Genomic DNA, 14,680 nt, shown 5'->3' with positions numbered 1-14,680 from the left:
TTTCAGTATGGAAAGTTCAAGATATATTTTTGTAAATAATAATCGAATTTTGTTCAATTCCTGTGCAATATATAGGGTAAGGCTGCAAGTTGAAGCTGATGTTTTTCACTGGTATTAGAGTCAGAACTGAAATCGTGTTTGAGTAAAACTAGGTAAAACTCCCCACCCCCCATTGCATTAAAATATGAAAAGTTCAGCATATGTAAAGCTGTCCAACATTGTGGGATTGGTATATGACTAGAAGTCATGAACTGTAACCAAAGTGATGTCCAACACAACAGACTATGCAATTCTCCATTGTACCTTTACCAGTTTTCTTTTGTGTAATAATTTAACATTTTATTAACAATTTTCTCTTAATTTAGACAAATATTAAATGTCACTCAGTTGGTCCTTTCCAATGCAACATGATTGTATCGATGAGACCAATCCCAGAACATCAGTTATCTTTGGTTGTTGACATCACATCACAGATGCCAGACGTGCATGGTGCACCAGTGCATATTGGAGATCCTGGTTAGTGAAAACTGGCTATTAGTTTTTATGTTTTTTAATAATTGTAGCTTTTTTATATGATACTTATTCACTCCAAACAAATCTTTATACAAGCGGCCGCCATATTAAACAATATCATGTATGGGGTTGCCATAGTTTGGAAGGCGCTTCATAGGCGGAAGCCTATGGGCAGGGTGGTATATTCACTTGGCTAACACAGACAGTCCCTGAACTCGTAATAGTACTAAAATAAGGAGAATCGGAAATATGGCCTAACCCTAACCTGGTACACACACTACGGGATTACTGTTTGGAAGGACCAGGAACTTCCGGTTCGGTACCAATTTATTATACCTTGGTTAGGTGAACCCAAGATGTGTAATCTGTGATGCCAACACAGTTAAGTCCAACGCTTTAACTGCTTGACCAACGCACTGCACAACTAGTGGCTCGGTGGTTGGTGAATAAGAACATACTTGCCTGAGCACCGGTCAAATTCTGTTTCCTAGTTAAATCAAGATTTTAGAATAATAAAAACAAAAAAATTACAAACATCGAAATTATTGAAATCACAGCTTTTTCGGTATTAAGTTGGGATTGTTTAGACCAGTGGTTCCCAACCGCCGGACCGGGGCCGGTCCGCGAAGCTTTTTTGCCGGTCCGCAAAAAATTTTGTTGTCTTGTTGTTTTTATGCCGTTTCAATCGCTTTACCGTAGACAAAGTTGCGTTGGCTCATTACGCAGTTCTCTTTTGCCGTCATATTACGACGTCTTTCGCGACATGTTGGCGCCGTATTACCCGACATCTTGGCGCCGATCACTCACACTCTTCGCTTTTCCAGCTCCTATTCATCGCGAATGCGCTCCATCAAATCTTGCAAAATTAAGAAGCCTAAAAATCGGCACGCGTGCCTTTTCTGTTCTGCGTGCTTTTCCTGATTAATATGACCATTCATATGAAACGTAATGGATATCTCCTTGTTTAAACTAGAAAACAGTCAAGAACAGTATAATAATCCAGTAAGATATGAACTTGTTGCGACCCCACAGGTGGTCACGCGATACACGCAAAAAAAGCATGAGCCTTTCTCACGCATAATGGGTGCCCAGCACTGCATTTCATTACGCAAATATATGGTATTATTTTATGTTTCACTCATTTGTAATTTTTGGTCGGCACATTATTTGATAGTTATTCTTCGTGTGAAATGTTTTAAAGTGTGCTTTTTTGTCTAGAAGCATATTGAGTGCCCGACATTGCATTATAAGATGCAAATATATGTTATTCTTTTCTGTTACGGCCATTTCAATTTTTGCCGGTCCGCGAGTACATTTAATTTAATTTTACCGGTCCGCCAGGGTAGAAAGGTTGGGAACCGCTGGTTTAGACAGATATGACACATTAAAATATTTAAAACAAATCTACGATAACGACTACGATTCCTATGATAACAAAACTAATATGAACACCCAACCTGAAGTGGATTAAAAGTGCTTCAAGTCTGGCTTCAGCTAACATAACAAGTGCAGCGACTTTTCTACATGTGAATAGTGTATATCCATTATAGTGTTTGTGATTTCTCCTATATTGATCAAATTTTATCTGCTACTTTTTAAATTTATCTATGTTTTGGTTACTTGCAAGATCTCTCTTACTTATTCTTTCTGTTAAACATTTTCATACGTGCATGGCTCATAGTTCACGAACAATCCAAGCAAAAAATAATTTCAAGATCAGTATTCTAACCTATTTTTTAAAACATTCTGGATCATATTGAGAAGCTAAATATATCGGTCTAAATATAGCCGATACAGATACACTACCGTTACCAAAAAATTAGCGTTATTGCCGATACCGATACATCGGTACATCTCTACTATGGAGTACTCTCTATATCCTGATGATAATAGTTCCACTAAAATAATATATTTATTTATCCAGACGTAATTATTTCAAATACTAAATTTGAAAACCCACACTTTGGTTCTTTTGTCGCTTTGCAAGATGGAGATGTCCCTGTGTTCTGGGCATGTGGAGTCACAAATAGTGAAGCAATCAGAGCTGCAAGTAAGGATCAATTGTGTTAGATGATTTTGTGTATTCTATTCTTCAGTGTTTTATCCGACTATCTTTGACCTACCAGTTCGATATAGTTAAGTCGAAATTCGCTATATGCACTGTGAGGTACTAGTGCGTTCAGTGTTTATAAAAAGAAAACCTTATGTGCGAACCACCAATTTTCCTATGAATCTGACTTTCAAAGCTTTTTCTAACCTTTAGCCTGAAGCTTTATATCTACTTTTACCCAGATAATACCAAATTCATGTCAGTTATAGTCAGTCACAATGCTTCAAATACAAGTAAGGTTTTTGTGCAAAGCAGTGCTCCCAATTAAAGAAGTGTCATTTGACCATGGCTGGTGTCATTTCTAAACGATAAACTAACGGCCATATGCTCTCAGCTATTCTATATCTAAATAAATGATTGTAAAACAGAAAGCAACTCTGAATTAAATGTTTGTGAAAATATCCTCGCTGAAACGGGATCAGAATAGCTATTTCCTTTGTGAATTTGCACAAGAATAAGGATGTGTTTGGAACTTTTTCAAAGCTATATTACTCACTAAATTTAAAATAAAGAAATCTATTTTCGTAGCACTGTTAGGGCCAATCACGCAAATGGCTAGTTTTGTTAACAACAGTTTTATAGTGATGATTTATGCGCTAGTAAATGCGACACTGGTAACCGGGACAGTGGGAATAGGATATCTTTTGAGTGGAGCTCTAATCAAAACTAAACATTTTTTGTTCAGAAAGGCCATTTGCTATCACTCATTGCCCCGGAATGATGTTTCTAACTGATGTACCTCAAGAACGATATGAGGAATCAAAACCAGACAATGAGAAATGTAAAGTTATCAAGTATTCAAATAAAGATCAAAGGTTCAGCATTGTCTCAGTTCAAGCTGAAAAATGTTTGGCTGAATTGGAGGAAGCAACAGTTGATGATCCAGGTAGATTTGTTTACTGAAATTTATAAGATGCATGATCTAAAATTCTCATAACTCTTTCATAATTCTAGTTTTTAGAAAATTTCCTTTTGACTCACCCCTCTTGATTGCAGAAAAGTTCTAACTCCACCATTTCATCATAATTTAAAAAAATGTGAAATTGTTGTGTAGGTTTATCATAATACAATTTTTTCATTATGTGGGCTCATGGAACACATTTCCCCCTTTCTATTGAAGATCAGATGTATATAGGTCGTGTATATAATTATGGGACCTCCTGAAGTATGCGCACCAAAATGGCGCACAACCTGAACGCAGGTTGTGTACCAGTTAGGGTTCAGGTTATGCGACATCTTGGTGCGCATACTTCAGGAGCACCTAATTATGTATCTCGAAAGTTTAGTCATTACTCTATTCTTTTTCACTCTACTCAAATTGAAAGATTAAATAAGCGCTGCCAAGCAAGTGCTTTGATCAAAATGTAATTGATCCCAGTTCTATCTTTTAACTATTTGAAAACATTGAAAACATCTAGAAAATAGAAATAATAAGATTGTAAAAAGTGTGTAATAAATGTTAGAAAATGAATGCTCCTTTTTCAGTACTAGGTGTCACTTCCGGTCAACTCCCATTTTATATGGATTCCTCCTTTCTCTTTACTTTACATCCACACTCAAATTTTAACAGAGTTTGCTATTCTTTTCTATGAACAGGGAAACGCGGAAGTAAAAATCTCCTTGTACCTGGTGATTTCATGAAATCATCTCTTGCATTATCTCATGCATCATCGATTGCCATAACAACCGGTTTTCCATGTCATGATCATGAACCACCTGATGAAACTGATGGCTTACCTGGTAAGTAAGATTATTTAATGAAATCTGTATTAACTGTCCTTCACGAATTAAAGTCAGTCGTCTTCTCAATCAAAATATAAAAATGTAGGTACTCCTGAAGTATGACCACCAAGATGTCGCATAACCTGAACCCTAACCTGGTACACAACCTGAGTTCAGGTTGTGCGCCATCTTGGTGCGCATACTTCGGGCGGTGCAAAATGTATTTGCTAATACTATGACTAATTGGCTATTCATGTAGTTCTGGGAGTAGCAGATTATGGACGGTTTTATAATGATATACTACATGACTAAGATCTTGCGGAACACGGGGACAAGTGTGGAACAGGTAGACATGGGGGACAAGTGTAGAACAGGCATATAACTGTGGAACAGGTAGACATGGGGGACAAGTGTAGTACAGGCATATAACTGTGGAACAGGTTGGACAAGTGTGGAACAGGCATATAACTGTGTAACAGGTGGAAAAATTGTGGAACAGGTGGGACAAATGTGGAACAGGTAGGACAAGTGAGGAACATTTGGGACAAGTGTGGAACGGGCATATAAATATGGAACAGGTGGAACAAGTGTGGTTAAGGTGGGAAAAGTGTGAAACAGGTAAGACAAGTGAGGAACAAGCATATAAATGTGTAACACGTAGAAAAAGTGTGGAACAGGTGGAATAGGTGGACAGTCGTGAATAGGTGAGTCAAGTGTGGTACAGGGGGGCAAGTGTGAAAAAGGGGGACAACTCTGGAACACGTGTGAAATAGGTGGGACAAGTGTGGAATGGGTTGGATAAGTGTGAAATGAGTGGAACAATTATAGAACAGGTGGGACAAGTGAGGAACATGTGTGGAACAGATAGGACAAGTGTGGAACAGGTGGGCAGGCGTGGAACAGTTCAGACATGTGTGAAACAGGTTGGGCAAGTGTGGAACAGGCAGATAAATGTGGAACAGGTGGGACAAGTGTGATACAGGCAGATAAATGTGGGACAAGTGTGGAACAGGTGGATAAGTGGGAAACAGGCGGAACAAGTGTGGAACAGATAGTACAAGTGTGAAACAGTTCGGACAACTGTGAACAGGTAGACAAGTGTGGAACAGGTGGGACAAGGGAGGAACAGGTGGGACAAGTGAGGAACAGGTGGGACAAGTGAGGAACAGGAGGAGACAAGTGTGGAGCAGGTAGACAAGTGTGGAACAGGTGGGACAAGTGAGGAACAGGTGGGACAAGGGAGGAACAGGTGGGACAAGTGAGGAACAGGTGGGACAAGTGAGGAACAGGAGGAGACAAGTGTGGAGCAGGTGGAATAAGTGTGGAACAGGTGGGACAAGTGAGGAACAGGAGGAGACAAGTGTGGAGCAGGTAGACAAGTGTGGAACAGGTGGGACAAGGGAGGAACAGGTGGGACAAGTGAGGAACAGGTGGGACAAGTGAGGAACAGGTGGGACAAGTGTGGAACAGGAGGAGACAAGTGTGGAGCAGGTGGAATAAGTGTGGGACAAGTGTGAAACAGGTTGGGCATGTATGGAACAGGCAGACAAATGTGGAACAGGTGGGACAAGTGTGGAACAGGTGGGACAAGTGTGGAGCAGGTGGAATAAGTGTGGGACAGGTGTGAATAGGTGAGACGAGTGTGGTAAAGGGGGGCAAGTGTGGAAAAGAGGGACAACTCTGGAACAGCTGTGAAATATGGAAGAAAAGTGTGGAATGGGTGGGACAAGTGTAAAATAAGTGGAACAATTATAGAATAGGTGTGGCAGGTGTGGGATATGAGAAGACAAGTATTGGGCAGGTAGACAAGTTTGTGAGAGATGAAACAAGTGTGGAATAAGTGGGACAAGTGGGGAATAAGTAGGACAATTGTGTAATAGGTCGGACAAGTGTAGAATAAGTGGGATTATTGTGTAATAGGTGTAGAAAACGTGGAATACAATAAACAAGTGTAGGGCCATCACGGCATGACATTTTTAGGTTATCATTCATCACCCAAACTTCACAAAGATTAATTAACATGAAACCGGAATCTTTATGTTTTGCCTAACCCTTTCAATTTTTAGCCATTTAGGTGGTAGTATTGGATAACAGGAGTGGGTTTTTATATTTATCCCAGAGTATCTGGGCATACATAAACTATAATCTAATGACGAGCATGTTTCCAACACAATATGTTGTAAGGAAGCGTGCTTTAGAATCTTAATCTGTAAAAGATTTTCCTGCAACAAGATGGATGCATTGTCAAGTACTACATTTTTGCAAATTGTTTGATATTACATTTCTATTTATCCAGGTGTGTACAGTTTAGCAGGAATGCTCCAAGCACTTGGGAAAGAAATCACTTTGATTGTCGATAAAGCAGGGCTTAAAATGAACATTGAAATTATGAAGAAACAAGTTGATGCAGGTACAGCAATTTCATTTCTTCATAGTTTTACCGCCGTTCTTGATTAAGGGCTCGTTTGAAGCCACCTGTGTGAACAGAACATAAAAATAAATAAGGGCCGGTGCTTGAATACCCGCCCGATGTAAAAGCTGATTTTTCAGTGGTAGAGAACAATAGGAAATAAGAAGCGCTTTTGTCACAACGCTGTTGAATTTTAAGCGCTGGTAGATAACACTCACGCCTTAGGCGTCCAATTACATAACAGATAGCATTGATTACGAAACACCGTGGTTCTCAAACTGGGCGTCGCAGTGCGCCGTTTCAATATTGATAGGGCGTCGCAAAACTTTTCTTTTTTTTGATTTGTTGTTTCTTGTTAATAATATAAACTGCGGGTAATATGAGGGAATTACGCTTAAGACGTGAATAATTTGCGTTTGACGTGAATAAATTGACATGGAAAAAGGATTAATGTCGTCAAAAATTTGTCTTCAAAGATACCCAAAGTTAATTTTTGTGTATAATTTTACTTTAGAAATAACAAGCGCCCATGTTTGAATAGGGCCGGTTTGAATACGGGCCCGGTTGGTGAGTTTGGTTGAAAAAATAGGGGCCCGGGCTACAAAACGAGCGTATACGGTATACTTGATTGATAAGATGACTACATGAGTCTTGAGATTATAACAAGACTTAGGTACTTATTTAGACTAAATGGATCATTTATGACCATGCCAATGGGTTTGGGGATCCTATTCTGTGTGAAATTGATCATATATGTATATTGTCGAAATTAATTCCACAAAAAATGGCTCACAGTACAGTTCATCACAGTAGTGTTAACAGCATATATATAGCATATGCATCAATGTTCATATACTGGCAAGTAATACACCGTCATACTTATATTTTCATAGATCTTGGTATTTTAGTGGATGTCCGTAACTTAGCTCAGTGATGAGTCTCTTCCAGCTCTAATTGTGTGCGACCTTGCACTTCATCAAAAATAAATAAATCTGTTTAAATAAACCCAATGATGTATATATTCAGAACTATTTACTTTATTAAAATGTCATTCCAATCATGTTCAATTAATTAGCATGGCTGTTAGCTGTTTTGTTCACATTATACTTATGTCATCTTATTAGTTTGGTCTCCAACCTTCTACTATGTGCATACCATTCCCTATTTGTCATATTTAAAATGTTCCGGTATCTATTTAGTTTCAGTAGCTTTTGCTACTACAGTGGCCACTTGTAATTTAGCTCAAGAGATGACTGACCTGACAGATGCATTAAATTCTCGCATCACATTAGATGATTTTTATTATTTCTGACTTTGTCTTACAATGTATTTTTTGATTCAGGAATCTTGCAAAAAGAAATAAAGGTCATTTCGTATATTGGCAGCGACGGTGAGTCCTAAAGTTCATTTGATTTTCAATCTGGTTTGACAGTTGCTGCAATCGGCATCGGTTAGGCATTGTGGACATGCTTGCTATTAAGATTAGAATCAGTTTTCTGAGACAAAGTATGTCGAAGTATCTGATTTTTTTTTATTATGATAAAATGTTACACCAGAAGCGAATGTTGGTGTTGGGAAATTTTTTTTAAAATACAACTTCTTTGAAATTGGCTTTAAAGTTTCCTATTTTTACTTTTTTCACTCAATCAGCTCAATTAATTAATATCACAGGAAAAATGGTGAAAACAGGGGTACAACCCCATTTTTTTTAAATCTACAACGCTAACATAGCTAGGTCCAATGCTCTAACCATTATCTCATTGCCTACACTGTTAATAATATTCATTCAATATTCTAGGCACTGAACATGCACTCACCAAGGACAATGGAAGACCAACATATGATGTTATTCTAGCTACAGAAAGATGTGGGTCGACAGAAAATGGCAAGTAGGTGCATTTTGAATATCGTTTTTAAAATAAAGTTAGTCCTAGGTAGGTGCATTTTGAATATCGTTTTCAAAATAAAGTTAGTCCTAGCAATGCATATGCCAGATTCTGATCCTGATGAACATATACAGTTGCATCGTCATCATGCAGTTTTTTATTTATATGCATGCACACATATATTAATATAATTATACTCCCGTATGTGTACCAGGTTAGGGTTGGGCCATAATTTGTATTCTGATTTTCCTTATTTTAGTTTGATTACAAGTTCAGGAACTGTCTGTATCCCCCTGCCCATAGGTTTCAGTCCTTTTACACAACTTGATGTAAAATGGGCGAACAAAATTAGTTACCTCCATATTGGTACACATACTCCTGGAGCGCCAATATGATACATTTATATGCATTTCATTCCAAACAATGCTTTGTACAAGCTGTTATGGCCAGGTAAAGAACTAATATAGTTTGAGGAAAAGGAATTTGTCTGGTTTGTCACTGTCTGTCCACGTTGTTACACGCTGGGGATTTGAACTCTATATTTTTAAACTGCGATGACATCACAGTTAAGTATAATGCTTTAACCACTGAGCAATTGCTCCCAATATATTATATTTTCTAGTATTGAATCAAATAGTCTGTTAATAGGTATTACCTAGCACTTAATTCACAGCTATCATTTATAATAGTCTTATAGCTCAGGGATGGCGAACCACTGACCCGCGGGTCACAAAGTGACCCACCGCGTTTTATTCGTGACCTGCTAAGGCACGAATAAAATGCTAACATATCAGTGATAAAACCGGCCCAAATTAATCTAACAATAACTAAACTATTTTTATGTACCGTCAGTTGGGCAGTCAGGACTGCGATCGCTTATATTCAAATTATTAATTTTTCGGTATGTTAATTTTCAAAACCCATAATCTTGGACGCATGTCTGCACTGTTGCGTGCCGTTATTCAGCTATTGGCTCTGACATCGTTTATGACATAACAATGAAATTGATGTTCATTTCTCGCAACGTCTTGTCTCTTTCAGAAGTGCATCTGCCGACAGTTTTAGGGGATATACGAGAACTAGAGGCTACTTTGCATTTTATTAGTTTCTCGCCTACAATGCAGTTGAGAATACAAAATCTTACAGACTTGTAATAAAAATCTAGATTAACAATGGGGCAGTGTAAAATTGCTTTTAATATGGTCAAAGCTGATAGAAAAATATAACACTATCAGAGTGGAATTCCCTCCAAACTCTTTGGAACCTTGAAATAATTTGCCGCATCATCCTAAACGTAATTCATATGCGTACTCTAATTTCATAAATTCGAGTGCCATAAAAAGTCCATGATACAAGTGCTGTATAAGTAAAGCCCTAAACTACACCAACATTAACAACCGCTGTATCATGATTTGTTTCAGAAGTTTTTATTGATACAAACATTGATTAAATATCTGTGACCCACTCTCTTCTGTTCCGCGATAAAAATATAATTTTTGACCCATTCATTGAAAAAGGTTCGCCATCCCTGTTATAGCTCTTCAGTGATTGCCCATAACTCAGATCAGTCTCCTTCGCTCATATGTGAGTGAGTATGACCATGAGTAACTTTTCCTAGAGCAAGTCTATTTTTGTTTTGCACTGGATAAATTTGAAACATCAAACTTTCAACCCCAAATCTTGAATGACTAAATGGTAAATAAACTATTTCCATAGGAGTACTGCTACGAACGAGAGACTGTATGTAGTTTGCCCTGTGATCAAGCCATGCTATCGCCTTTTTTCCCTGGAATAATACATGGAAATCCTCATGAAAAAACTCAAACTATTTACTACAAAATTAATTTCTAATAGGTACTACACAATGAAAGGCAAAGATATTTCAGCCAAGTTGGATCCAATTGACAACATGTTTAAAGAGGCAACGAAACGAACAGACGTTGTAACAATTGGTAAGTCAAGTACAGTCAGTCAGTCAATAGTTTGATGTTTCTTATGCCGAAAGTACATATTGTACATACAGAATGGAGAGATATAAAGAAAATAGCATTTCAGTGTGAAGTGACACCCCATAACCAATTAATAATATATAAAATAAAGAGTAAAAAATGTGACAGTTTTATTGGCAAAGAAATGAATATTTTTCCACTTCTAACTATTGTGACTGGCATGCTATCTTTTCTGACTCCCATTCCAATTTCATTTTTATATTCTTTCACTTTACTTGTTACCTTTTTGTCTTCACTGTTAGAATAAGAATAGGTGATTTTATTCCAGAGAGATAAAAGACGGTAAGGCGGCTTAATCATGGCCTCTAATTTGGCTTCCAGTCCATGTCGGGTATGGAAATATTTAGCTACCGGTAGTTATTTTTTAAATGTTTTTGCATTCTAACACTCCCTGATACTTTTACCATTGTGCACTTACTTGTTTTCAGAATTATTATACTAAATTTACAGTCTTGACAATCTGAAATGTTAAATAGACAAGAGGCCATGGCGTGGCATATGATAAGGTTTCTTCTCCTTAAGGTAAATATTATATTTTCTAAACTTGAAATTTATTTTCCAGGTGTTGGTGATGGAGGAAATGAGCTAGGAATGGGTAAAGTTATCGACAAAGTAAAGAAATTCATTCCAAATGGTGAAACTATCGCTTGTGATGTCGCAGCTGATATTGTTATAAGCGCTGGTAAGTGCAAAATCATTATTAATGGTAATAAAATATATATAGCAGTCTTGCTGCACATTAACAAAAATGCATTTCTGCAACGTAAAACCAAGGTTCTCAGACTTCTTCGGACATGCATATAAGATTCACAGACATGGAGATATATAGGAGGCAGGTATCGGCATGTAGGGTAAACCAGTGGTTCTAATTTTTAAGTCGTGCCCTCTTTTTTACAATTTGTTAAGTCTTGCGCTAAACCTTAAAAATAACTGCCAGTAACTAACAATGAGCTACAAATAACAGGTAGAAAGGCGAATATATTTTATTCAAAAAACATGTTGGATGGGACGTAAATTTCCAAAATAAAGAAATGTAAATATCCACAATAAGGCAGGCAAGACCCAATCTAGCTAATATTTCTATTTTTAATTAGCTTTACGCCCCCTCACAGAATGTTTTCACCCACATTGTGGGGCGCCTCCCACTGTTTGAGAAGGACTGGTGTAAACTGTACCCAGTATTCATGAATTTATTCTGTTTTATATTCAGTAAAGTAAATAATTTTATAGTTCTATTTTCAAAACCAACTTGACGTCCATCTTTTGTAGATAGTAGTTACAACTGACAAGTTCTGACATCTTCCACTATTTTTTATCCACTGCATTTTAGTTAGATAGATTCGATGAGAGAGAGAGAATTTACTATTTTGTTAACCATAAAACACATAATATAAAAAATAAGAATAACAAAATAGGTGAATTAAAAGTTTTTGATATGACTGGGATGTAACGATATAACCATTTACAGTCATCTAAGTCAGTTATCTTGTATTTGCTACATGATAAATAAGCTCCATAATCACACTTGCCATCTCGCTAGTAGATGCTGTGGTGGATTTTCAGACTCAAATCCATATGGAGCAAAGTTATGCAAAATTGTTGTAATATTTGGTATGAATTTTCAAATTTAAAAAAAAAAAAATTTCTAGAATATTACCATTTTGAATGTGTGAGCATTTGACACTTGACAATCAGATAAAAAATTGACTTTATTAACTTGATAGTAAAAAATAAAAATGAACAACAATGTTTATCTTGTATTTCTGTAAATGTTAAATCACACATGGAAATTTCCTTGTTAGGCATAGCCTCATTTCAAAGATATTTATTGGTTCCAAAATATTTTTTCAGAATGTATTCAGAACAGTTAATTATTTGGTTTTGGCTATCCCTTGCTGGTCTTATAGCCCTAATTGGGTGTGTGAGGGAACTGCCAGACGATTACAGCACCTTTTATTACACAAGTTGCAAGAGGTACTAACTATCCGTCATCATACCAGTATATTGTGCAATGCAAAATGAAAGTTCAGGAAAACTTTTAGCACATTAGTAGCGGATTTTGCATAGATAAAGTTTGAGTTTTTTGAAAATTTTCGAGTGCAAAACAAGACAGCGAAGTAGGTCTTTCTTCATTTGTCAAAAAGATTTACCGCATACTTGGATAAAGCTTATAGCGTTTGATTAATGCTTCTGCTATTATTTTGTGCATTCTCAAGGCATAATTTTTCGTATTTGTGCTGTGTTTTGAAGTGTCTGCTAAGAACTTCTGAACTATTGTTTACTCACTTGGTCTTCGGTTATACTGATCAGATTTCTGTTGAATTTTGAAAACTATCTTCCACAATGCCAAGGGAAAGTAAACGCAAAAATTTTGTATGGAAAAACTCTCAAAATAGTGTTAATAATAAGTCGTATCAATTAGTTATTGTTGGTGCAAAATGCAAAAAGTGTTCTGCAGTAATAGAGTGTATGTCGGTATAAATATTTGTGAAGCATATTGGTACAATTTTATGGATTTTTGTTGACTTGAGTGCTGTCTCAAGTTTGGGTTCATGTTTTTATTTTTTATATAAATAAACATAAGTTCTAATTATAAGCAAAAGTACTGAATAAATAGTTATCTATAGGCTATCTTTGTGGGAAGCATAGATGGCATTAGTTGGCAAATAAAAATTGTTAACAAATTTTTTGCTTGCTTTGAACAATAAATATGCAGGTATTTTTAGCCAGGTTGTACTGTATGAAAATATTCTAAGCTTGGCATGTGCTGTCTAATTCTCAGCCAATGTTAAAAAAGTTGAAATAAATTGGCTCAGACATAAAACCTCCAACTTTGGCCAGAGCTTTAACCCTTAGGTTCTGAAAGTGTTTTATATGTAGCTCCCGGTCTCTGTGAGAGAAACCTAGGGGCTCCACGAGCTACAGTATTTGCTTACTCAATAAATATAGCTAATTTCGCAACTTTTTAAAGAAGCAAAACAGCATTAATAAAATTTGACAACGGTAGCGTCGAAATGTGGCAACAAGGCGGTAATTCAAATATCACATTACCCATAAGTTCCAATAGATCATTTTTATTTTTATATTTATTGTCGGGCTTCGTAAATAATAGTCAACCTTTTGAGAACCTCTGCTCTAACCTAAAAACTTCCTAAAACTGAAGTACTTGTTTTACTAACCATAAAAAAAAATGATTCATTATTCTCTGTCTATATATTTATATAACAATTAGAATCAAATGCATAATAATTGATCATGAATAGTAAAGTATAAAATCAGTGTTTATTACAATTTATTACTGTTATTACACATATATATATAAGGTAGGTAACTAACTCTAGCCTATAAACTATAGCCTTTGAAATATCAAAAGTCTAATATGAGCATAGCATTTGGGCGGCTGTACACAAACATATGGTAAATATGACTTTTGAAGCCATTGGAAAGTCTATAAAAAATTGTCTTCACCTAGATTTTATTTTATTTATTTACAATTACAATTACAAATTAATGTTGTGCTTTTTCCAAAGAACCATAAGAATTGAGAAGCATTGAAATCAGTAATAATATCTGGAACATTGATATTTATGAGCGGTACATTTGTAAGGAACTCTCATGTACTAACAAGGATCACAAAGCAAATGGCTTGTGAATGAATTAGATTCCATGATGTTTTTGAGTTATAATGGCATAAAACGAAAATTTGGAATAAGGATAGTCGTTTGAGCATAAGACCTATCTGCAAATACAAAAATACAAAAGAATCTAAATGCCTATATCAAAACATAGTCTATGAATTCATTTAAATGTTGATTATGGAAAATGTTATTTTCATGATTTATGCTTTTTAACAAACAAGACAAGGTCCCAAAGCAGTTACTATTTATCTTGCCTTTCAACCAGTGTTCACTCTACAAACGTGCTTCGTAGTTTTAAAGATTGAGTTTATAGTGAACACTGCTGTCAACACTGAGTACATTTATCTTATTGAAACCTGGGTTAGCTGTAAGGCAGGGAATTTGAGGTCAAG

At 36.3% G+C, this 14,680-nt stretch overlaps 1 protein-coding gene across 1 annotated transcript in view; it reads left to right on the top strand.

Moving 5' to 3' along the window:
* The window catches only part of LOC120326613 (D-glutamate cyclase, mitochondrial-like), a 40,297-nt gene that overhangs the window by 7,582 nt on the left and 18,035 nt on the right, over positions 1-14,680 (top strand). Inside the window, exons 5-13 of the mRNA XM_078112176.1 lie at positions 366-516; positions 2,438-2,563; positions 3,309-3,509; positions 4,220-4,363; positions 6,642-6,755; positions 8,098-8,145; positions 8,554-8,644; positions 10,496-10,593; positions 11,213-11,332. Of these exons, the coding sequence (XP_077968302.1) occupies positions 366-516; positions 2,438-2,563; positions 3,309-3,509; positions 4,220-4,363; positions 6,642-6,755; positions 8,098-8,145; positions 8,554-8,644; positions 10,496-10,593; positions 11,213-11,332 (1,093 nt within the window). The remainder of the gene's footprint in view (positions 1-365; positions 517-2,437; positions 2,564-3,308; positions 3,510-4,219; positions 4,364-6,641; positions 6,756-8,097; positions 8,146-8,553; positions 8,645-10,495; positions 10,594-11,212; positions 11,333-14,680) is intronic.

The sequence above is a fragment of the Styela clava genome, chromosome 4, assembly GCF_964204865.1.
Source record: "Styela clava chromosome 4, kaStyClav1.hap1.2, whole genome shotgun sequence".
NCBI classification, from domain to species: domain Eukaryota; kingdom Metazoa; phylum Chordata; class Ascidiacea; order Stolidobranchia; family Styelidae; genus Styela; species Styela clava.
The sequence above is the reverse complement of the archived record's forward strand: the minus strand, read 5'-3'. Positions and strand labels throughout refer to the sequence as shown.